Below are 24,064 nucleotides of genomic sequence, written 5' to 3' on the forward strand. Positions count from 1 at the left end.
GAATATAGTCTACCGAAACACTAAAGGTTCCGATTTTAGTTTGATTAAAATTTAAAGTTTAAACCCAATTAGAATCGTTGGTTATGGAATCGCAAGTTAAGAATTAGAACTAGGTCCTATATCATTAACTACAATCAGAAACCAATTGAGTTGTCGGGCCACAACTTTCTTTTGTGAAAGTGGACACATGCAGAAATATACAATCTTCAATTTTCTGTACCTTTTTCTTATAATCTTATCTTAAATATACTTACAAAAGAATTAATTTTACAACAACTGTATTATAATCTTCCAATCTCTGCTCTTTCCTTCATCATCTCAGCAGCTTTCAGGAACTCTTCCATGGCTATGACAGAACTCCCTTTGTAACCTTCTTCATCTCTACCAGCATTTCTAATAATCTCTTTAACCTCCATAGCTTTTCTCCTGATTTCCTTCCCCTTCTCATTCTCCCCCATAACCATCTCTATCTTCTCCACTATATCACTCCATCTCACCTCAAAATTAGTCCCTCTGGCCACCTCCACACAAACCCCAACTTCTTCTCCCAACAATTTCGCATTGAAAAACTGCTCCGCCGCCATTGGCCACCCTATGAGCGCCACCCCGTTGCAGAGCGATTCCAGGACGGAATTCCATCCGCAATGGCTTAAAAATGCGGCAATGGAGGAATGCGCCAGGATCTCCACCTGAGGCGCCCAATTTAGAACTATTAGCCCTGTTTCGTTGACCTTAACGCGTTCTATGAACCCCTCCGGCAGCCATTCCTCGGGGCTAAAATCGGCGGCGGGATCGAATCCCAGCGGCGGCCTGATTACCCATATGAAATTTCTGTCGGTGGAATCTAAGGCTTTTGCCAGTTGCATCATTTGGGTTGCTGAGATTGTGCTCTGTGAACCAAAAGATATGTAAAGTACAGAGCTTTCCGGCTTTTTGTCAAGCCATTTTGTGCATTCTTCCGGGGAAATCCCAAATTCTTTGCCGGCCCTGATTCTAGCTCGATCATCTTCAGAGAGTAATATTGGCCCGATCGCCCAAACCGGGACGTTTAATTTTCGCCGAAAATACACTAACCCGTTATTTTCAAGCTCTGCTATAGTGTTGAGCAAAAGCCCATTGGAATCCGCCCATGTCGGGAGATTTTTCCGCTGGAAAACGGAGAAACGGTCGGCGCCGTCTGCCACGGCTAAGCTGGGAGATAACTGAGAGACGTGAAATATTCCAGCTTCAGGGAAATCAGGGAGCGTGAACTCCACCTCGCCGGAATCTCTGTGAGGGAGACTGAGCCACATGGAGTAGAAACAAGCCAAACCGAACGCGCCGGCGCCGCTGAAAATCGCGTGGAAGATTCCGAACTCACGCGCCACGGCGGCCGTCCACCCGAAAAAGAAATCCGCGACGACGCAGAGCGGCCTGAGTCCTCCCTGTTCGCGAATTACATCGGAGAGTAGTGCTCTGAAGGCGGGCTCGAGGGAAGGGGAGAGTTCGAGGAGGCGTAATCCGACGTAGTAGGGGAGAATATCGGCGGTCTCGGCGTCCGGGGGGAGGCCGTGCTGGGTTCCATCGAAGGGGATTTCGAGAAGGCGAATGGAGGAGTATTTGGGCGGGAGAGATGATCGGAGTTTCTTGATGTTCAGAGGGGTGTTAACTAAGATTATATTGTAAGAACCCTTCTCGGCAATTCTGAAAGATAAGGCTAAGAAGGGTGTTATATGGCCTTGCGCCATGAAAGGGAACAGAATTATGGTTTCCCTTTTCCCTTCCATTAGCAGATGGCGATTGGATTTGTTGCAGAGAAGAAGAAGAAGAAAGCAGTGTCCAGATAAGAGTTGGTAGCATTATTGCATTATTATTATGAATTTGGGGTCAGCGTGGTAGTCCTTTTCTTTGATGAATTCTCATTAAAAATGAATTCGAATGGAAAACAAATTTCTAGAATATTCGTCAAAATACCTATTGTGATAACATCAAAGTTTTATTTCTAAATTTCAAAATGAAACAAAATTTAAAGTAGATTTGAAAACTAAATATAAAATATAATGATCAAAAGTGAAAATAAACTATTGTGATAACATCAAAGTTTTACAATTTTATATCTAAATTTCAAAATATCTATTATTTTATTAAATACACACTTCAGTATTACACGATTAACTTACTTGTGTAAAATAAAATATTATAAAAACAGAAAAAATTTCAAATAACTCCATAATCATAGCTTAAATATCCATTACATTCCAAGTGAATATAATGCATTACATTCAATTCACTTATTATACTAAGGTCCTGTTTGGTAAATGGTTGTTGGCTGATTGGGTTGGCTGTTTGGGTTAGAATGTATGATTTGTTGATAATATTAGCTGATTGTAGAAAGTTGTTTGATAAATTGGTTGTTAGTTGATAGCTATTTGATATAATTTCTTTTCTCAAAAAGCTAATTGAAAAAGCTGCTTTGAGTAGTCTTTTGAATTTTAGCATTTTGGAGTTACAAAAAGCTTATTAACCAAACAACTAATAGTGGTCAAATAAGCCAAAATTGATTGATAGGCTGATTATTTAACAAACAGGGCCTAATACAATCTACATCACTAGAAACATTTTTTTTAAAATCAAAATATTAAACATGAGACAATACTATCTAGAAACTAACATTAAACATATGATTATATGAAACACGTGCCCACACCAAAATGGAGTTGAACTTATTATCTAAAAACTGAAAATATGCAATCCTCCAAGACCTCACAAGAAACAAAGATCCACAAGTTACCCAAAAGCCCACTGCAAATCCTATGGCCATGCTAACATAAAACCAGTCCACTTCATCAGAATCATCATCTCCTTCATTTTCATACTTGGAAATTTGACCATCATCAACACTACAATTCTTTGGGAGAGGAAGTCCGCAAAGGTTGTTGCCAATGTAACACGAAGCATTAAAGCCTTGAAGTTGAGTCCCTGAAGGTATCTTTCCTGATAGGTTGTTATAAGACAAGTCCAAAACACCTAAAGCTGACAAACTTGAGAAACTCAAGGGAATTTCACCTGAAAACTTATTTTTGGAAAGATCAAGCGATTCCAACAACTTCATGTTTCCCATTTCCTTAGGGATGTTTCCAGTCAGGTTGTTTCCTGACAAATTCAATGATCTCAACCCCACAAGATTGGTCAATTCGATTGAAATTTTCCCTGAAAATTTGTTACTCGAAAGATCCAAGCTAGCAAACAACTTTAGAATGGTGATATCCAAGCTATACTCCTTCCCTTTGGTTGTAGCTAAAGCACTTTCATGAAAAATCTCAAAAATCATTGATTGAGGCATCTCATTCTTGTTAGTGTCAATGTTGATCATTCCACTGAGATTACGAAAGCACAAAGGTATACCACCAAAGAAGTTATTATCAGCAAGGTCAAGCAAGTGAAGAAATGAGAGATGGCAAATACTTGGGGGTAATTCACCAAAAAAATGGTTTGATCGGAGCCTGAGGATTGTCAAATTTGATAAACTAGTCCCTACCCATGTTGGGATCTTCCCTGTGAATCCATTTTCACCCAAATCAAGTTTCAACAAATGGGTACACTTTTGCAATGATGGAGGAAAATAGCCAGAAAGCATGTTCATATGTGCGTCCAGAGATTCCAAAATATTCAAAAGCCCAGTGGAATTTGGCATGCTTCCAATCAGTTGGTTTTCGTTCACATTTATGACTACTAAGTTTGGCCAGTGCATCCAACAATCAGGAATATATCCAGATAAACCATTTCCTCCCAAAAGAAGTATTGAAAGTTCATATGATGCATTTTGTACATGGCATAAAAAGGAAGAGACATCTCCAGAGAAGAAATTGTTTGATAAGTCTAACTCAGACATGTGGACTGGGATACGGGGTAAGGGTCCACTAAATTGGTTAGAGCCCAAGTACACAGCCAATCGCATACTATCTTTAGGTAACCAAAATAAGGCATTTCGAATTTCACCTCGCAATTGGTTGTGTGAAACATCAATTATTCCCAAACTGGAAGAAAAATTCCAAAACCAAGTTGGAATCTCATCCTGTATTTCAGCATTAGATATTGCCAGAAGACCAATGTGACTTTGAGATTGTAGCCAAGCAGGAAATTGAGGACCTAAATTCCAACCAGTTAATTCAAGCTCATCAAGTTGGAAGGGAGGTATCCAATTTGGACTGACATTCAAAGTTAATCTATTTCCATATGCATCTAAAATACTTAAATTCGTGAGATTGACAAAGTGACTTTCCGTCACTATTCCTTCCAACATGTTATTAAAAAAATCCAATTCTGTCAATGAAGACAAATGCCCTATACTCTCAGGAAGATGGCCATAGAACATGTTATGTGAAAAAAGAATATGGGCTAACTTGTTGAGTTTCCCAATTTCCTTTGGTATCTCTCCCGTAAGCATATTGTAAGACATATAAAGCATAGACAGAGAAGTCAAGTTGGAAATGGATTTTGAAATGATTCCTTGTAATTTGTTATAATCCATACTAAGAAATTTTAGATTGGTGCAATGGTAAACTGAATCTGGTATGTGGGAATTTAACGAGTTTTGAGAAACATCTAAGAGTTCAAGAGAAGTCATGTTCCAACGACCATTAGGTAGAGGACCTTCAAATTGATTATTACATAGGTCCAAAGATTTCAAGTTACTAAGACCAAACAATTGACTTGGTATTGAGCCATTCATTTCACTAAAACTGATGTCAAGACTGCTAAGAGATGTCAAGTTCCAATGATCATTAGGAAATGAACCTAGAAAACCACTGTTTGATAAATCAAGAGAAACAAGGTTATTTAGATTGAATATCCATCTAGGAATAACAGAGTTGACTATATAATTCCCGGAAAGATCAAGTATTTGAAGTGAAGAACTGATGTTAAGATGAAATGGATGATCAGGAAATCTAATTAAAGGATTACAACCACACAAATAAAGCTCACGTAGGGAAGGAAGTGCACCAATCACCTCTTGCCAATTATGTGACATGCTGAGATTAACAAAACTCAAGTCCAAATACTCTAGATTTGAAAGATTTGATATCCAATAAAGAGTATTAACCGAGAATCTTGTGTACTGAAAGCCTTTCAAACCTAAAGTGTGCAAACTTGAAAGGTTTCCAAGTTGATGAGGAATGATTCCTTGAAAACCAGAGGAGGATAGATCAAGATATTGCAAGTTTGCAAAAGATCCAATAAAACTAGGGATGTATGAGGAATTAAAATAATTAAAGAGGCCACTAAGATCAAGGTGACGTAGTTGTTTCAATTCAAGCAAACACGAACTAATTCTACCCTTACCTTCTTGAGAAGAATTAACTGTGAGATTAGGTGCTGGACGGAGTTCAATCACATGACCAGTTACATTATCGCACACAACACCATCCCATTCACTACAGCAATCTGTAGTATGAACCCAATTCGTTGGAATTTTTGACTCATTCTTGAAGCACAACAACGCTTGCTTCTCCTCCTCCTTGCAAACCCCAACGCTGTAGCTTCCTCCAGAAATGCACGACTCCATAACTACAAAGGTGAAGAAGATGACCAGGAAGTGATCAATTCGATGGGGAGATGTCCCCATTATGAGAAAACTTTTTCTCTTTTTCTTTTTCTAGTTTAAAAAAGGGAAAAGATACAGCACTCTCAATGTTCTAGCAACTTTATGTTTAATTGGTTTACCTCGAGAATAATGGTGCGTAGGTATATATACACACATCTTATAGTATGCCAAGACTTTAGTTAACACCAGTCAGATTGCAATAATTTCTCGGAATTATTGAAGCTTAATTTAAAACTACAAACATTTGTTGAAATGTATTAATCAGTACACTCCGTGCTTGACTCGCCGAATTAGTGCATTCTTCAAACGCTGATTTGCCCACAAAAGCTCCAAAGTCATTTGTTCCAAGTCTATAAACCGTAACGTGTGGGTCGATCATGTATGGCAATTCAGAGTGCAAGACTTTAGTTGACGCCCCAGTTAGGGTGCAATATCTTCCCGGGAATCTAATTGAAAACTACAAAACAATCAGCTCATAAGTTCACATTTTCATATGATGATGAGTAAAAATCACCTGAATAATAACCAAATCATACAAGTGCAACTCATATCCAAATTCATTTCATGAGAATATGCATGAATGTCTTGTGAGCATGGTTGCAGTAAGCGTTAGGCGCTAATCAGGCGGTAGGTTAGGGCTTAGCGCCTAGACGGCCTAGGCATTATATGTGTGTGTGTGTGTGTAATATGAAAAAAATTAGAAAGACTGAGCCGACCAGATTAACTCGGTTAACTCGATCGAAATGGACGAGTTAACTCAGTCGAGTTAGGTGCTAGACAATTGAGTCGGTCAAATTAGGGGTTAGGCGGGGCCTAGGAGGGAAATCGCCACGGTCTAGGGGCACCTAGAACAATTTTTAGGACCGTGCTTGTGAGAAAAGAAAATAAAACTACGAAATTACTCTTTAATGAGCTGAGGAAGGCGATAAAAGGCTTTAAGCAAACTAATAAAAAAGAAAAATTGTTAAATAGACTATTGAACTTTTACACATTGTGCAAATGAACCGTCGAATAAAAAAAGTGCAATTGGACTATTAAAATCTCAAAATTTGTGAAAATAGCATTTTTTTACAGGTTATTTCCAACTTTTCCTTTAAATATGGGTCATAATGTCAAATTATATATAAAAATTATTTTACTTATTAATTTTAAAAATTAAAAGAAAAAAACTATTTTCAAACGCTAAAGAAAATTGGTATTTGGAAAAAGACATTAAGGGTGTGTTTGGAAAGTAGGAAAATGATTTCTGGAAAATGTTTTATGGAAAATGAGTCATTTTCCAGAAAACAATTTCATTTTCTGTGTTTGGTTGCATTCTGGAAAACTGTCTTTATGTGTTTGGTTCATTTTCTTAAAAATGGGTGGAAAATGAGTAGAATTGTATAATTATATATTTTTATTATTTTATTTAAAATATAAAAATATATAAAATAATACTTTATTATTAAAAAACAAAAGAAAGACAAAAAAATAACAAACAAACAGCTGAAACTAACCAAAGCAACCAGTCCGCAGTCCCGCCGTCCCTCGCAGGCCATCCATCGCGCGGAAAAAATTTCCGGAAAATGACTTCCGGACTTTTTGTCCGGAAGTTGTTTTCCGGAAAAATATGATCATTTTCCATGGTCAACAGAAAATGTTTTCCGTTGACTGCATTTTCTGGGCGTTGCCAAACATCAAAAGCTCGGAAAATGATTTCCGGAAATCATTTTCCATGTTACCAAACACACCCTAACAGTTTAACTTGGTAGAATATTCAAATGGTTAAATGCACTAATTTTAGATTAAAACTGTTTACCAAAGAAGCTTTTTTACATTTGTATTTTTTATTTCTTTCTAATATTTTCAAGTTGTATTATTGGTATTTATGCAATATATTGTTTTTATTACATGAATCTCTTTTAAATTGTAATAGTATCACTACGCCTAAATCTTTATAATCACAATGATTTTACAATAATTAATTTTTTTTTACATGAATCTTTCAAATTATGTTTAATTGGTTTACCTGGATAATAATATTGGTGTGTAGGTATATACACATTTACACACACATTATTAGTTAACGCCAGTCACGGCAGTCAGTGTGCAGTATTTTCCCCTAAGCTCAATTGATAACTACAAAACATTGGTTGAAAATCTTGATCGAGTTGTATTAATCAGTACAACCGTGTTTGACTCGTCGAATTAATTAGCTTTGTCTTTATATGCCAACAAATTAAAAGCTCCAAAATCATTTGTTCAAAGTCTATAAAGCGTAACGTGTGGGTCTATCATGTATGCCAATTCAGAGTGCAAGACCTTAGTTAACGCCAGTTAGGGTGCAATATTAGCTTAATTAAACCATCACTACTAGAAAATTGTACCTTTACTGATGAATAAACAAGAATTTGGATCTCATATAAGGAACCCAAGACTTAATAAAACAGTGAAACAATTATCATATTCCTAGGAGTGTGAAATACACTATCTAAAAGGTTTCTAATTTTCCTAACTAAACAACATAACAAGGGTGATCAAATCAGAACTTGTGAGATACACGAAGATGTCAAAGGTTTTAAGTTACTTTTATGAGAAATTTATCAAATGAGTAACATGAAATTTTGTCCGTAAGTAGAAATTCTTTCATAAATTTGAGTAGCTTAGTCAAGAATTATATTGTATATTTGTGTATTTTGATAACTAATGAAAATTCTATTACATATCCATCACCAACATCTCATCGTTTGTCTTTTAAAACTAGAGTAATCAAGGCAACTGCAAAAAGTTTATTTTTTCTTCCAAAATCATTATTGTCAAAATAATAACAATAATTTAAATTTAATATTTAAATTATTCACAGATTATATTAAATATATGTAAAACTGATCAAAATTCATTATGTTAATAAATAAAGTATGTTTTATCAATATATGTAGTGTGGCCTAGGCAATGTCCACTTTGTCAATGAGTGTCTTTTTGTTGTTTGAGTAAGTTTGTTTGTCAATAGACAGAACCATTAATCGTGGGGTTCGGGAAATGAGAGAGGGGTCCATTGGAAGGCTTGGAATCGTTTATGTGTGCCTAAAAAATTTGGTGGTTTGGGTTTAAAAAATCTCTGTGCTTTCAATTTGGCAATGTTAGAGACGTTTTCTAACTAAGCCCCAATCTTTGATTGCTAGGATATATAAGGCAAGATATTTTCCTTAGTATTAATATAGAAATAATTGAATAATCAAGCGGTTAATTAGCTTCTTAGTTAAAAGATACATTAGCTAGAAACAGAAAATTTTACAAAATAAGCCCATATTAATAGCATAAATATTCATTACATTCAAGTGATCTCAGTACATTCACTTATTATTTATACTAATAAAATTTAAAGCATTAGAAGCATTAAACCCACAAAGCACGTGCCCATGCAAAAAAGGAGTTCAACTTGTTATCTAAAAATTGAAAATATGCAATCCTCCAACACCTCACAAGAAACAAAGACCCACAGGTTACCCAAAAACCCACTGCAAATCCTATAGCCATGCTGATGTAAAACCAATCCACTTCAGAATCATCATCATCATCTCCTTTATTTTCATGTTTTGGAATTCCACTGCAGTTTTGTGAGAGTGGAAGGCCGCAGAGATGGTTGCCAATGTAACATGAAACATTAAAACCTTGAAGTTGAGTACCTGAAGGTATCCTCCCAGATAGGTTGTTATATGACAAGTCCAGAACACCAAGGGTGGATATACTTGATAAACTCGAAGGAATTTCACCAGAAATTTGATTTCTAGAAAGATCAAGGGATTCCAAGAGCTTCATGTTTCCTATTTCTATAGGGATATTTCCGATTAAGTTGTTTCTTGATAGATTCAAAGATCTCAATCTCACAAGATTCGTCAATTCAATTGGAATTTTTCCTGAAAAGTTGTTAGACGAGAGATCTATGCTCGCAAGCATGAGTAAAATGGTGGCATCATAGGTGTACTCATTCTCTTTTGTTACCACTAAAGCACTTTCTTCTAGAAACCCCCCTAAATCTGAATATTCCAACTCATAGTCATTATCTTCAATCTTTCTTGTCTCATGGATCATTGCAGTGATATTTTTAAGGCACCCAGGTAATACACCGGAAAAATTATTATTAGCCAAATCAAGAATTTGAAGAAATATGAGATGACAAAACTCTGGAAACAATTCACCATTAAACTTATTCACTCGAAGCCTTAGGACTATCAAATTTGATAGTCCTGTACCCAACCATCTTGGGATCTTCCCTGTGAATCCATTTTCACCCAAATCTACTTTCAATAGATGGGTACAGTTTTGTAGTGAAGTAGGTAAATGGCCTGAAAGCATGTTCTTATGCAAGTCCAAGGATTTCAACTTACTCAAAAGCCCAATGGAATTTGGGATGCTTCCAATCAGTTTGTTTTCATTCATATTTATGAAATTTAAGTGTGGCCAATGCATCCAACAATCAGGAATTTTCCCGGATAAATCATTTCCTCCAAAATGAAGTAGTCTAAGCTTGTATGGCAGATTTTGGGCATGACATAAAAAGTGTGAGACATCTCCTGAGAATGAATTGTTTGACAAGTCTAACTCAGTTATGTTGATAGCAATACGAGGTAAAGAACCATTAAATTGGTTAGAGTCCAAATACACTAGTAACCATCGACTCCCACTGAGTTGTTGAATTGAGATATCTTCAATTTTACCTCGCAATTGGTTGTGTGAAAGATCAATAACCTGAATATTAGAAGATAAGTTCCAGAGCCAAGTTGGAACCTCACCCTTTATTCCAGTATTAGATATGTCCACTTCCCCAATACTATGTTGAGATTTTAGCCAAGCAGGAAATTGAGAACCCAAATTCCAACCACTTAGTTGAAGCAAATCAAGTTGGAAGGGAGGCATCCAGTTTGGACTAACATTCAAGGTTAATCTATTTCCAGATGCTCTTAAATATGTTAATTCGGTGAGATTAACAAAATGGCTTTCTGTCACCATACCTTCCAACATGTTACTGGAAATAGTCAACGTTGTCAATGAAACCAAATATCCTAAACTCTCAGGAAGAGATCCATAGAACTTGTTTCCCGAAAGGTCAAGCGTTTGTAGCTTGCTGAGTTTCCCAATTTGATTTGGTATCTTTCCAGTAAGATTATTTCCAGTGAGTTCAAGGAAAGACAAAGAAGTCAAGTTGGAAATGGAATTTGAAATGTTGCCTTGCAATTGGTTGTATCCAAGAGAAAGTGATTCTAGATTTGTGCAATCATAAATCCAATTTGGAATGTGGGAACTCAAGTAGTTATAAGAAGCATCCAAGGTTTTAAGGGAAGTCAAGTTCCAAGAACTACTAGGAAATTGACCTTGAAATTTATTGTTATTTAAATTCAGAGATGTCAAGTAACTAAGGCTAAAGAGTTGACTAGGCAATGAACCACTAATGTTATTTGTGGAGATGTCAAAGAAACTAAGAGATGTGAAGTTCCAAGGACTAATAGGCAAATGACCTTGAAATCGATTATTACCCAAGTTTAGAGATACCAAATACTTAAGATCAAATAACTGACTGGGTAATGAACCACTAAATTCATTATTGGAGAGGTCAAGGATACTCAAGGATGTCAAGTTCCAAGGGTCATTAGGGAATGGACTTACAAAACCACCAGATGATAAATCAAGAGAATGAAGAGAATTGAGATTGAATATCCATCTAGGAATAATAGAATTGATGAATTCATTCCCGGAAAGATCAAGAACTTCAAGTGAAGAACTGTTATGGCCGAGTGGATGATAAGATAATTTAGAAAGACCACAATCAGATAAATGAAGCTCACGGAGGGAAGGAAACAGGTTTATCACCTCTAGCCAATTATGAACCATGCTGAGATTAACAGAACTCAAGTCCAATAGCTGTAAATTTGAAATACTAGATAACCAGTCAAGACTGTCAACTTTGAGATCGGCATTTGACAAACTTAATGTTTGCAAACTTGAAAGGTTTCCAAGTTGATGGGGAATGGTCCCTTGAAATCCCAAATTGGATAGATCAAGATATTGTAAATTCGCAAACAATCCAATGAAACTAGGGATGTGAGATCCAGTAAAACCTTCCTAGAGACTGCTAAGATCAAGGTGACGCAAATGTTTCAATTCAAGTAAACAAGAACTAAGTTTACCTTTTGAAGGATAATCAACGAAGGCAACATAATAATCTGACAAACGGAGTTCAATGACATGACCAGTTATATTGTCGCAGACGACCCCTCCCCATTGAGTACAACAATCAGTTCCATAAACCCAATCCGTTGAAACTTTTCCTTCCTCCTTGAAGCACAACAATGCCCTCTTCTCTGCTTCCCTGCAAGCCCCAGTGTTGTTGCTTCCGCTACAAATGCACAGCTCCATAACTACAAAGGTGAGGAAGATGATGATCTGCAAATGATCAATTCGACGTAGAGGTGATGCCCCCATTATGAGAAAAACTTTTTTCTTGTTTAAAATTGAAATGGAAAAGATACAACTAACAATCTTAATGTTTTGCTAGTAGGTTTGATTGGTGTACCTCAACAATAATGGTATAGATATATATAGGCATATTGACATGATAATATGTCAAGACTTTAATTAACGCCAGTCAAGTCCAGTTGCAATAATATATAGACTGAAAACTACAAAACATTGGTTGAAATGTTCAAAGTCTTTAAAAGCCAACAAAACCTCCCAGTCGGAGAAGGCGACCTCACCATTTTCACGGGACCACTGGCGGGTTGTTTTCTCCGGTTAGCCACCTGATTTTCTTTTTCAATTTTTATGGCCGCCGGAATCTTAATGACCAGTTATTCCAGGTGAATAATTGGTTATTGGGTTAAGACGGACCAAAACAATAAGTTTGAATATTTAACTGTATATATTTTTTTTAAAGTTTGAATGCCTAATTGCACTTTTAATTTGTCTAAAGTTCAATGATCTATTTGATCATTTTTCCATTAATTTTTCTAAGTATTTCTAGATAACTTGAACCAAATGCCTACTTAAAACTCTTTAAATTTGTAAATAAAATATGAATAGATTTTTAAGATTTTAAAAATTCTAGTGGAATACTACATTCCTAAGACAATAATCCTGAGATAAAAACAAGGTAAATGGGTACGTATCAACAGTTGCAGTGTTAATATTTTATGTAACGAAACATTGGGTGGAATGCATTGGGTGCACTCCTTTTTTGACTCCTCAAGTTAGTGCTCAAATTCTTTAATTTAAATGACAATACTATATTCTATATATGCTACACTCCGTGTTTTGCGTGGAAAAAGATGGCAATTAAAATGGAAAATAATATTTTCCAATTATCTCATAATTAATTTGTAGAGTGAATTTGTGACTTTAGCATATGCATGCATCAAACGCCAAGCGGCGGTGATCAAGAGTGCGCATTCCTATTCCCATTTCACTGCTCTTCTTAGTAATCATCACTTGCCTGGAAGGCCTATTTTTGAATTTTCGTGATTCCGTTTTGGTAAATAAATGAGGTCATACCAAAAATATAAACGCAATCTTTAAAACCAATACCTTAAAATATATGATTTTTATTTATATATTATTTGAAACTCAAAATTTTTCAAAATAACTCGCTCCATAATCATATATAGCATAAATATCCATTATGTTACAAGTGAGCTCAGTACATTCACTTATTAACAACAATAGAAGCATTATATTAACCCCAAAAAACACGTACCCATACATAAAAGGAGTTAAACTTACTATCTAAAAATTGAAAATATGCAATTCTCCAAGATCTTACAAGAAATAAAGACCCACAAGTCACCCAAAAGCCCACCCCAAATCCTATTGCCATGCTTACGTAAAACCAATCCACTTCAGAATCATCATCTCCTTCATTATTTTCATTTTTTGGAATTTCACCATCATCAATAACTCTACAAGCTTGCGAGAGTGGAAGACCACAGAGGTTGTTCCCAATGTAACACGAAGCATTAAAACCTTGAAGCTGAGTACTTGAAGGTATCTTTCCAGATAGGTTGTTATATGACAAGTTCAGAACACTCAGAGTGAACAAATTAGAAAAGCTCGAAGGAATTTGACCTGAAAACTTATTTTTAGAGAGATCAAGAGATTCCAGTACTTTCATGTTTCCCATTTCCTTGGGTATTTTTCCTGTCAAGTTGTTTCTTGATAAATTCAACGATCTCAATCCAACAAGATTGGTCAATTCAATTGAAATTTCACCCGAAAAGTTGTTACTCGAAAGATCCATGCTAGCAAGCAACTTTAGGAGGTTGATACATTAAATGTACTCATGTCCTTTTGTTGTTACTAAAGCATTTTCTTCAAAATACCCATAACGAGAGGAAGGCATCTCATTCTTATTCTCATCAATAGTGATCATTGCAGTGAGATTATCAAGACACCTAGGTATAACACCAGAAAAATAGTTATTGGCAAGGTCGAGAATCTGAAGAGATGTAAGATGACAAAATGTTGGGGGCAATTCACCAAACAATTTATTTAAACGAAGTCGTAAGACCTTCAACTTTGAAAAACTAGTCCCCAACCATCTTGGGATCGTCCCTGTGAATCCATTTTCACCCAAATCAACTTTCAATAGATGGGTACAATTTTGCAATGATGGTGGTAAATGGCCAGAAAGCATGTTCTTGTGTGCATCTAAAGATTCCAACTTATTCAAAAGCCCAATGGAACTTGGAATACCTCCAATCAGTTGGTTTTCCCCTACATTGATGACTTCCAAGTGTGGCCAATGCATCCAACAATCAGGAATTTCTCCAGATAAATCATTTTCTCCCAAATGAAGTATTGTAAGATTATATGGCACGTTTTGTGCGTCACATAAAAAGGAAGAGATATTCCCTGAGAAGGAATTGTTCGATAGGTCTAACTCAATTATGTGGATAGGAATACTAGGTAACGATCCACTAAATTGGTTAGAGTCTAAGTACAGAAGTACACCTACACTTCCTTCAGGTAAACGAATTGAGATGTTTTGAATTTCACCCCGCAACTGATTAAATGAAAGATCAATGGCTTCGAGGACTGAAGAAAAGTTCCAAAACCATTTTGGAATCTCACCCTCTATTTCAGCATTAGATATCTCCAATTGAACAATTTGATGTTGAGATTGTAGCCAAATTGGAAATTGGGGACCCAAGTTCCAACCACTTAAAGCAAGTGCATACAGTTGGAATGGAGACATCCAATTTGACCTAACTCTCAGGGTTAATCTATTTCCAGATGCATAAATCTCAGTTAACATGGTGAGATTAACAAAGTGATTTTCAGTCACTATGCCTTCCAACTTGTTGTTTAAAAAACTTAAAATTGTCAATGAAGACAAATATCCTATACTCTCAGGAAGGGGTCCATAGAACTTGTTACTTGAAAAAAGAAACACATTTAAGTTCTTGAGTTTCCCAATTTCCTTTGGTATCTCTCCAGTAAGCATATTGTTCGAGAGAACAAGAGTAGACAAATAAGTCAAGTTGGAAATGGATTTTGAAATGATACCCTGCAGATTGTTTCCTCTCAAACGAAGCACCTTGAGGTTGGGGCAATGATAAATCGAATCTGGTATGTGAGAATTCAAGTAGTTTGAAGAAACATCCAACACTTCAAGAGAAGTCAAGTTCCAACGATCATTGGGCAAAGGACCATGAAATTGGTTACAACAAAGTTTCAAAGATTTCATGTAACTAAGACCAAACAATTGGTTAGGTAATGAACCATTCATCTCATTTAAACTGAGGTCAAGACTGCTAAGATATGTCAAGTTCCAAGGACCATTAGGAAACGAACCTAGAAAACCACATTGTGATAAATCAAGAGAAACAAGGTTATTGAGATTGAACATCCATCTAGGAATGACAGAGTTGAATCTATTCCCAGAAAGATCAAGCACTTGAAGTGAAGAACTGTTACGGTGAAGTGGATGAGATAAATTAGAAAGATCACACCCACTCAAATAAAGCTTGTGCAAGAAGGAAGCATGTCAACCACCTGTAGCCAATTATGTGCAAGGCTTAGATTGACATAGCTCAAATCCAAATACTCAAGATTTGAAAGACTCGGTAACCAGTCAAGAGTATCAACTTTAATGAAACCACCATATGTGGCGCATTTCAAACGCAAAGTGTGCAAGCTTGAAAGGTTTCCGAGTTGGTGAGGAACTGTTCCTTGAAATCCCGAGTTGGATAGATCAAGATATTGGAAATTAGCAAAAGATCCTATGAAACTAGGGATGTGAGACCATTTAAAATAATCAGAGAGACTGCTCAGATCAAGGCGACGTAATTGTTTCAATTCAAGTAAACAAGAACTAAGTTTACCTCCTTCAGAAACATCAATGGCCCCGAGATTATTTGCGACTGGACGGAGTTCAACCACATGACCAGTTACGTTATCGCACACAACACCATCCCATTCACTACAGCAATCTGTTGTATCAACCCAATTCGTTGGAACTTTTGACTCATTCTTGAAGCACAACAACGCTTGCTTCTCCTCCTTCCTGCAAACCTCACTTCCACCACAAATACACAACTCCATAACTACAAAGGTGAAGAAGATGATCAGGAAGTGATCAATTCGAAGTGGAGATGTCGACATTATGAAAAAACTTTTCAAGTTTAAATTGGGAAATCTAATGATGCGACACTCTCAATGTTCTATTTATGTTTAATTGGTTTAGGTGGATAATAATGGTGTGTTTATATATACGCATACTTCTTATGAAAGGACTTTAGTTAATTAATGCCAGTCCGATTGCAGTATTTTCCCGGAAGCTCAATCGCTTCAAAGTATTCAACTGCCCTTATGTCAGCAAAAGCTCCCGCAATCATTTGTTCAAAGTCTATAAAACGTGTTGACTTTTAAATTTTTTTTTTAACACAATTCATATATAAAAATCAAATGAGAATAAGTTTTCCGTGCGAACTTGCAAATTGCACAACCAGGTTTCGACAGTTGCACAATCAAACATTATAGGTTACACAACTGTAAATTCATACGAAAATGTCAATAGCATTTCTTTTTGGAAAAGTGTATTTTGATATATAGTAATTTTTCAAGTGTACAACTAGTCATTAAAAAGTCGTACAATCAGACAGTACGAATTGCACAAAATGATTCTGGAAAATACTTTGTGTTTTAATAGTAACTTTTCAGGTGCACAACCAGGAATTATAAGTTGCACAAAGTATTTCTTACATTCACATGGGAAGAATGATTTTCATTTGATAATGATTATATATAATATTCCAAATTCAATTTGAATATAATTGTGTTTGGTTTTGGCTCTTGGAGTTTGACTACTTATATTTGGTTTTAGTGCATGCGCATATATATAATATTATTTTTACAGCAGAATATTATAATTTCCATGAGACGAGGAAGTTGTAGAAGCATGCAGTGTGAACGGCTGTAGGTGATAGTGGAAAGTCAATTGAGAATTTTTAATTGAGAATGATTTCTGGTGGTTTGTTAAAGTATCAGTGTCATTCTAATCTGTAATTGAGAATTTGACCGACACTATGTGGTTTGTTTTATACATTTTGACTCCATCAAACAAAATTTCTACACCGGCTGATCCGAATGTAATAATGTTCATTTCATGTGTTAACAAATGGTATTTAATTTCCCCATAAATAATAAGAATCTTAAATTTTCAAATTACTTGTAATTTGACCTATTTTTCTACAATTTAACAATATAATGACAAGTCAATGATTTTTAAACAGATAACATATACCCAAAGATCAAACATATAGAATCTCACCCTCAAAAAGAATATAGAATCTATTTTCTTTCCTCTTTTTATTTTTAGGTGAACAGATTAGTTCATCTATCACTTTATATATATACCATGACAATTAGGTAGCTATAATAAGAAAAGTAATTATACATACATACATGTAATATGAGGGACAAGACAAATTTCACATGTTAAGCATATATTTTCCTAATAGGAATTGAGAATATATATAGATAATATGATTTAGACATTTTAGTCCATTCGATCACTTCTTCTCCAATATATATAATAATGTTTAAAACCCCAAAATGAAAGTTTCCAAATAACAAAGCAGTAGGCTAGCTAAGAGTAACGTAACGTAGTCCTCCCTAGAAATTCAGATAACAGTATTAAATAACGTACCTAAGCAGTTAGCAGACATATGAAAAAATTGAGAGGATCGGAATAATGTAACTAACAGTAGTGACAGAGTGTGAGAGTGAGCAGAAGCTACTAGCTAAGCTAAGCTAAGCTAGGTGATCATATCATATGATATATTATCATGGCCTGGTTGGTTTGTTGTTGTGGTGCAGTGGGTCGGGTCCTGTCGGCACTTCTCTTGCTGACTCCTCCACAAAACCACCTTCCTTCCTATTCCATTCCTATTATCAGTTTCCCAAAAAACAAACAAATCAAATTACAACAACTTACCATAAATATATATAATGGAAATCACAATAAAAATATCTGATATGATAGATATTCTCCATAGCTAGCCTGAATTGAAGATGAAGAAATAATTAAAATCTTGGGTTTCCGATGCATCAAAGTGAAAGCACAGCACATACATCATATATTATATATGCAGGCCGGGTTTGGTTTTCAAGAACCATACATTTATCTAATAAAGTTGGATCTAAACACGGAAAAAGTGTGAACTTTATGGTTTTCAATCTTTTGTAAAAGGTAGAGAACCCATTATTATATTATATTATATTGTAGAAGTGAAGGTAGAAAGAGTATATATATATATATATACCAGCTGAGACTCAGACACCATCTCTTCTTCTGCTACTGCTTGTGAATGTTGAAATGCTGCTGCTCATACAAATTTCAAAAATAAACCCAAACCAGTCACATCAATAACAACCTAAATAACATTATATTCTTCTTGCTCAACAAAAAGGCTAGTTTGAGATTGAGGTTAGAGACTTACACTTGCAGGGACGAGAGCTGAGAACAAATGGCGGCGAAACCCCCACCAGAAACATCACAAGAATGGCAAAACCCGTCACCCTTCTCTCAACCCTCATCTCTTTTCCCTTCGCCAAGATCTGAAAACGCAAAAACAAGTTCACTAACCTAGCTAGCTAGCTTCTCCCTAGCTATCAACGCACTTTTCTTGGTTTTCCCAAGTTTCTCCGATCCGGCGGCGCTGAGAGACAATGGAGTAGAGAGAGAGTGTGTGTGACGAAAAGCTATTATTTTCTCAACATTTCTGCGCTGCAACTTTTTTGCTTTATACCAAAAACCCCCTTATGTTCAGACACCGTTTCGCTGCACTAGTTTTTTTGAAATCGGGCAAAATCGTCCTTGCGCACATTTCATACATAGAACCCACCCGTACATTCTATGTTGTTTGTCGGCATTCGGAGGAGCGAGAAAACCTCGTGTCAGTGGCGGCTAGGTATCGCTGCCGTACGGCGACGTGGAGGATCAGGATCATAACGATTTCAATCATTTGGTTGGCCCCACCGTATCAAAAACTGTTATTTGCTTTCAAGTTACAATTTTGCCCCCATTCTCGTTACCTTCTTATTATCGTTATTAGAGAATCCTAGGCAGGCAGTTTGGGGATCAAGAATCAAGATAGGTTAGCTTTTTGGCTTTCTCAAATATTAAATTGGTTAGGATATATATATATATATATGCTTGTTTAGCTTAACCAATCTTAATTCAAACATCAATTTTTGTTGTTCTTTTATGCAATGTTTTCTACCTTAACTTCCATGAATGAAATTAATTTAATCAAGTTTTTTTTAACTTCCATTGAAAACCATTCCCCCAATGGCATTGCTAGCTGAATAATAAATATTTAAAAAAAAACTATGATTCTTAAATAAATTCAACCGAGTTTGAATAAATCTAAAAATAAACTCTCAAGTATTGTCGAAATTAATATCGCTTAAATAGTGATATAACCTAAACATGGTAATGTTCTCTTCAGTTACAGTTAACCACACTCGTTTAGCTGCCACATATTGGTGCCATCACCAAGGACATATATAGATGCTCAAATCAGTGCAAAAATTAATATAATGCCACCCAGCAAAAACATTAACAATCTAAAAATCCTTGAATCATTTAACAAAACCCCGGATTAGAATATGTGACACACATGGTTTCCTTTCATTCATATATCAATAGTAAGGCATTGCTTGCGTCATTGGTTCTATGGTGTAGTGGTTAGCACTCTGGACTTTGAATCCAGCGACCTGGGTTCGACTCCCGGTAGGACCTAAGCATAAATGTTTTTTACCTTTTCCACTACCTGTACACCTACGTCGGAGAGGAAATATACTTCTCATCACTAGTTTCCATTTATATAGAGCTGGTAATTTTATTCACTAAACCAGCCAATGATGGATTTTTTTTTTTCTTTCATACTGAACTATAGAGTTGTAAATTTTATTATTTATTTACACTTATAGGGTGTAAATTTATTACGTTAAAAGATTAGTTTTTATTTACACTTATAGGGTGTAAATTTACTAGGTTAAAAGATTAATAGGATAAAAATTAATAATGACTTTTTATTTAGCAATTTTGATTTTCGTCTTCATCCCTCAAATATTGCAATATTCAATTAATTAGTAAAATGAATTTTCATTAGATCGAAAAGATCATATTCCGGTCACCCGAGCCGAAGGTCGAGAAGGTATTAGATCGAAAAGATCATATTCCGGTCACCCGAGCCGAAGGCCGAGAAGGCATTAGATCGAAAAGATCGTATTCCGGTCATCAAACCAAAAGCCAAAACAACATTAAATTGAAAAGATCATCAAATGAACTCGGGAAGCTATCGTACCTACTCCCTTATGTTGGCGATTCACGCGACATAAGGAATGGGGGGAGGGGGCTGCTAGTAGGATTACAAGACAACTCCTTTGACCTACGAAGCTCATCAAAGCAATTCCCGAGCATAAATAACCTTCCCGGTCTCATCAGACTTTTCCGGTCTCTCATTAGACTTTCGAGTTTCTAGGCATCCCTCCACTCGGGACTTTCGGTTCGTGAACCGAGCGCCAAAAGGGGAAATCACCCCGTTAAACTGATTTCGGGTTTTTGAAAACCCGCCATAATGACTAACGTAGCAATCAAAATTAACTGAGCTCGATCGGTCAAGAATGATCTTGTGACCACGTAATCCAGATCGAGGCTTGACCGAGCTCAAACCAGTTGCGACCAATTAGCTCAAGTCAAGGGCATTGGGAAAAGCGTACTCACTTGTGACCGGTAAGACCAATATAGGTCCTTGGACCGTGAATAACCCCGATCCCTAGATCGGTGAAATTCGACTTCTCAATCGTATCGCAAATTCGATCCCTAGATCGGTAGAGTTCAACCGACCCTTATAGTCCATAAGACTGTACTTAAGGTTGTGCTCTTTTTTCCTTAGCTAATATTTTTTTTCCCGTCGGGTTTTTTCTTAGCTCGAGGTTTTAACGAGGCGACCGACATAAGTCACGGATTATACGGTTAGTTTTTCCGGCCTGAACTCTTCCTCGTTGACGCTTGAAGTTGTGTTCCTTTTTCCCTGGTTAGGATTTTTTCCCATTCAGTTTTTTCTTAGCCCAAGGATTTTAGCGAGGCAACTAGCGTGAGTCACGAACAGTAAGGCCAGTCTTCCAGCCCGACCTATTCCTTGTTGACGGCCTATTCCTTGTTGACTCGACATCAGGGCTCGGACTGATGGGGCTACTTGATAGGGAATATACCCCGGATATACCACCCTAAGTACTTTATACGTATGACGGTATACGAGTACGTGTGCGAGCCTATAAAAAAGCTTTGGTCCTTCATTTGAGGGGACTTTTGGGCTTTCCCTTCCTCTCTCTAGAACATCCATTACAAGCACCCTACTCTCCCTTTCTCTGGAGATGGTTCTAGAAACAGTGAATAAAGAGGGGAAATTGAGGGCTTAGTTACGTGATTTGCACTACACTTCAATACAATTTCTCTACGTACTTAGTATCCTCAAGTATATGGAACTTTGATTTGATAAAAGAGTGACACTAGTTTCATCTGCCAACACTGTCGAGCCACTTCACATTCAATCGGCAGATGAAAGATTGATTCACTCTACTTTAAAAGGGCATGGAAATTATACTCCGTATATAATTGATCTTATACTGTATACAAGTAATGCTATAATAGATCGATTCGTTCTGCTATACTATTTTCTGTACTCAAATTTTAAACTACTCCGTAGTTCATTATGGATTGGAAATTCTTTATATTTATTTTCGATTTTTATCTTTTGTGAAAAAAAAAATGAGAGATTTTCTTATCACGTAGTACTAAGACAGATATCTTGCATATATAGATCCTAATTCATACAGTTAACACAAAAAAAAAAAAAAAAAAACTCCGTAAAACAAAACAAAACAAAAAGCAAAAATGCAAATATGATAGGGAAGCTAACTAAAGAAACAGCAATAACAAAACTATATTTAGATCTTGAAAGTTGAAACACAGATAATAACTGTCATAATAAGCATCAAAGAACATGGGCATGGCATTCAATTTGCTACAACTAAATCCCAAACCATGAGAAAATTCAACTGGGGTATAACCATAACCAAATAAGAACATTCCAATTGTTCTGATTTCCAAATTAGAAAAGGGATGTTCCCTTTCCCTTCTTGTCCCCACCAATCTCAAAATGCTTGCATCTCTGCACAAACAAACAAACAAAAACATCAATGATTCATTAGTCAATATTAAAGAATGAACCAATGATGGGTCAATCAAAGACTAGACATCATAGTTTAACAACAAACCTTGATTGCATGTTGGGAAACATGCTTGCACCCCTGGCATTGCAATCTCAACACAATCTTCTTAGTGGTCTTAGCCTGGTTTGAGGATCAGGATTATAAACGTCAGAAGAGTCCATGAAAGAAATTCTTTCTTGATTACAAACAAACAGAGGTATTTTTGCAGTACATCTACAAGTATACTTAAATACATACATATAATCTGCAACAGAGAATACACAATGAACATTTCACAAAAGCAAGAATAATTTTTCTAAGATAGTTTCACCTTTTTGTGGAACACTGGCTTCGTCTGACCACCATAACCTGACTGCTTGCGATCATAACGACGCTTTCCTTGAGCAGCAAGGGAATCCTTTCCTTTCTTGTATTGAGTAACCTTGTGCAAGGTGTGCTTCTTGCACTCCTTGGACTTGCAGTATGTCTTCTTTGTCTTTGGAACGTTCACCTGCAAGACACAAACTATAACATAAGTTTCCATAACATACGCTCTAATTAAAGGAGCTTAGTTGAATTAGGGAAAAAAACAGAGTGGATGACAAAACTCCATAAAAATACAATGGTTAAGTATTGCAATTCAGAAAGAAGGGAACAGGCTGAAATCCATAAAATTATCAGATATGCAAGAATCATAAATAGCTTATTATTTTCATTGTAAACAGAAAATGAAGCCTTTGCATACAAGACTAATTGGTATGCAAAACCCCACATGGCCACATTCAATCCAATAAAACTAATTATATAAGATGTGTTACATTAAGAAATACTTGAAAACCTAAAATCAGAATATTTTGTAGAAACAGAATGGGCAACAGTTTTTCCCCTAAATTTTGAAATATCACAATAATAGAAATCAAAAGCAAAACTGCATCCAATACTGACGCCACCAACAAGATGAGATATAACACGCTATATCCCTTCAAACCCTATCTGTATACTTCATCAAACTCTAACTCTAATATTATGCAATAATTCAAGGAAAATTGAAATTTCATCTGAAAAATATGCCAAAAAATCGTCAATAGCCATAGCACTATACATGAAACTCAAATCACTATATCTTTCACCAACCACACTCACAAATAATGTTTGTCAAAATAAAGCCTATAGTTAACACTCCACCTTCTGAATCTCTGCTCAGCCCAGATATAAAAACGAAAATCGCTAATAAAACAAAGCATATCATGCATTTATCACGCCACAAGTAAAATGAAAAGCACAATTCAATAAAATAAAAATAAAAATAAAAATAAAAACAAAACCAGAAAAGCTATGTGCAGATCTAAAATTTGTAGAAAGAGGGGGAGGTGATTACCATGGTCGAGGGTGGTAGAGACTAGACGAGATTGCCGTTCTGCAAACCAACTTCAGAAACCCTACGCCTAGACTCACGAGAGCGGATCAATATTTAGGGTTTGGGCAGTTATATATGATTTCTTTAGGGCAAAAATGTTTGGGCTGAATTGTTTCCTTATATTGGGCCAACATTTCTCTCGCAGTTCAAATAGTATGTTGGGCCGTAACGTTTTTGAAAGAATCAAACGTTTTATATTTATTTTAATTTTATAATTAAGAAAATTTTCCTTCCCCAGCATTTTTTTAGTCTTACAATTCTTCCTGGATGGAAAATTAATCTTGTAAATCATGGCTCATATTATGAGGTTG

General features: G+C 36.0%; 5 protein-coding genes and 1 non-coding gene across 6 annotated transcripts; 1 reads left to right on the plus strand and 5 right to left on the minus strand.

Annotated features, from left to right (window-relative positions):
• Positions 1 to 196: 196 nt before the first annotated feature.
• On the minus strand, positions 197 to 1,846 carry LOC116016704 (UDP-glycosyltransferase 92A1). The gene has a single exon (XM_031257077.1). It carries the CDS (start codon positions 1,764 to 1,766, stop codon positions 282 to 284), a length of 1,485 nt encoding a protein of 494 aa, XP_031112937.1. The 5' UTR covers positions 1,767 to 1,846; the 3' UTR covers positions 197 to 281.
• A 669-nt stretch (positions 1,847 to 2,515) lies between these two features.
• LOC116016703 (receptor-like protein EIX2) lies at positions 2,516 to 5,638 on the minus strand. The gene is made up of 2 exons (XM_031257076.1): positions 5,323 to 5,638; positions 2,516 to 4,128 (listed from the first exon to the last, which is right to left on the minus strand). Exons 1-2 carry the CDS (start codon positions 5,603 to 5,605, stop codon positions 2,639 to 2,641), a joined length of 1,773 nt encoding a protein of 590 aa, XP_031112936.1. The 5' UTR covers positions 5,606 to 5,638; the 3' UTR covers positions 2,516 to 2,638.
• A 3,321-nt stretch (positions 5,639 to 8,959) lies between these two features.
• LOC116016236 (receptor-like protein EIX2) lies at positions 8,960 to 13,850 on the minus strand. Its single transcript, XM_031256394.1, has 3 exons — positions 13,377 to 13,850; positions 11,749 to 12,004; positions 8,960 to 11,595 (listed from the first exon to the last, which is right to left on the minus strand). Exons 1-3 carry the CDS (start codon positions 13,848 to 13,850, stop codon positions 8,960 to 8,962), a joined length of 3,366 nt encoding a protein of 1,121 aa, XP_031112254.1.
• A 30-nt stretch (positions 13,851 to 13,880) lies between these two features.
• LOC116016237 (receptor-like protein 47) lies at positions 13,881 to 16,216 on the minus strand. The gene is made up of 2 exons (XM_031256395.1): positions 15,937 to 16,216; positions 13,881 to 15,406 (listed from the first exon to the last, which is right to left on the minus strand). The coding sequence occupies exons 1-2, from the start codon at positions 16,214 to 16,216 to the stop codon at positions 13,881 to 13,883; spliced, it is 1,806 nt and encodes a 601-aa protein (XP_031112255.1).
• Positions 16,217 to 19,787: 3,571 nt separating this feature from the next.
• On the plus strand, positions 19,788 to 19,859 carry TRNAQ-UUG. Its single transcript has one exon. It is a non-coding gene; the product is annotated as a tRNA-Gln (tRNA).
• A 2,185-nt stretch (positions 19,860 to 22,044) lies between these two features.
• On the minus strand, positions 22,045 to 23,828 carry LOC116016706 (60S ribosomal protein L44-like). Its single transcript, XM_031257079.1, has 4 exons — positions 23,715 to 23,828; positions 22,668 to 22,847; positions 22,403 to 22,477; positions 22,045 to 22,296 (listed from the first exon to the last, which is right to left on the minus strand). The coding sequence occupies exons 1-4, from the start codon at positions 23,715 to 23,717 to the stop codon at positions 22,237 to 22,239; spliced, it is 318 nt and encodes a 105-aa protein (XP_031112939.1). The 5' UTR covers positions 23,718 to 23,828; the 3' UTR covers positions 22,045 to 22,236.
• Positions 23,829 to 24,064: the final 236 nt, after the last annotated feature.

This window comes from Ipomoea triloba, chromosome 4 (genome assembly GCF_003576645.1).
Source record: "Ipomoea triloba cultivar NCNSP0323 chromosome 4, ASM357664v1".
Classification (NCBI taxonomy): Eukaryota; Viridiplantae; Streptophyta; class Magnoliopsida; order Solanales; family Convolvulaceae; genus Ipomoea; species Ipomoea triloba.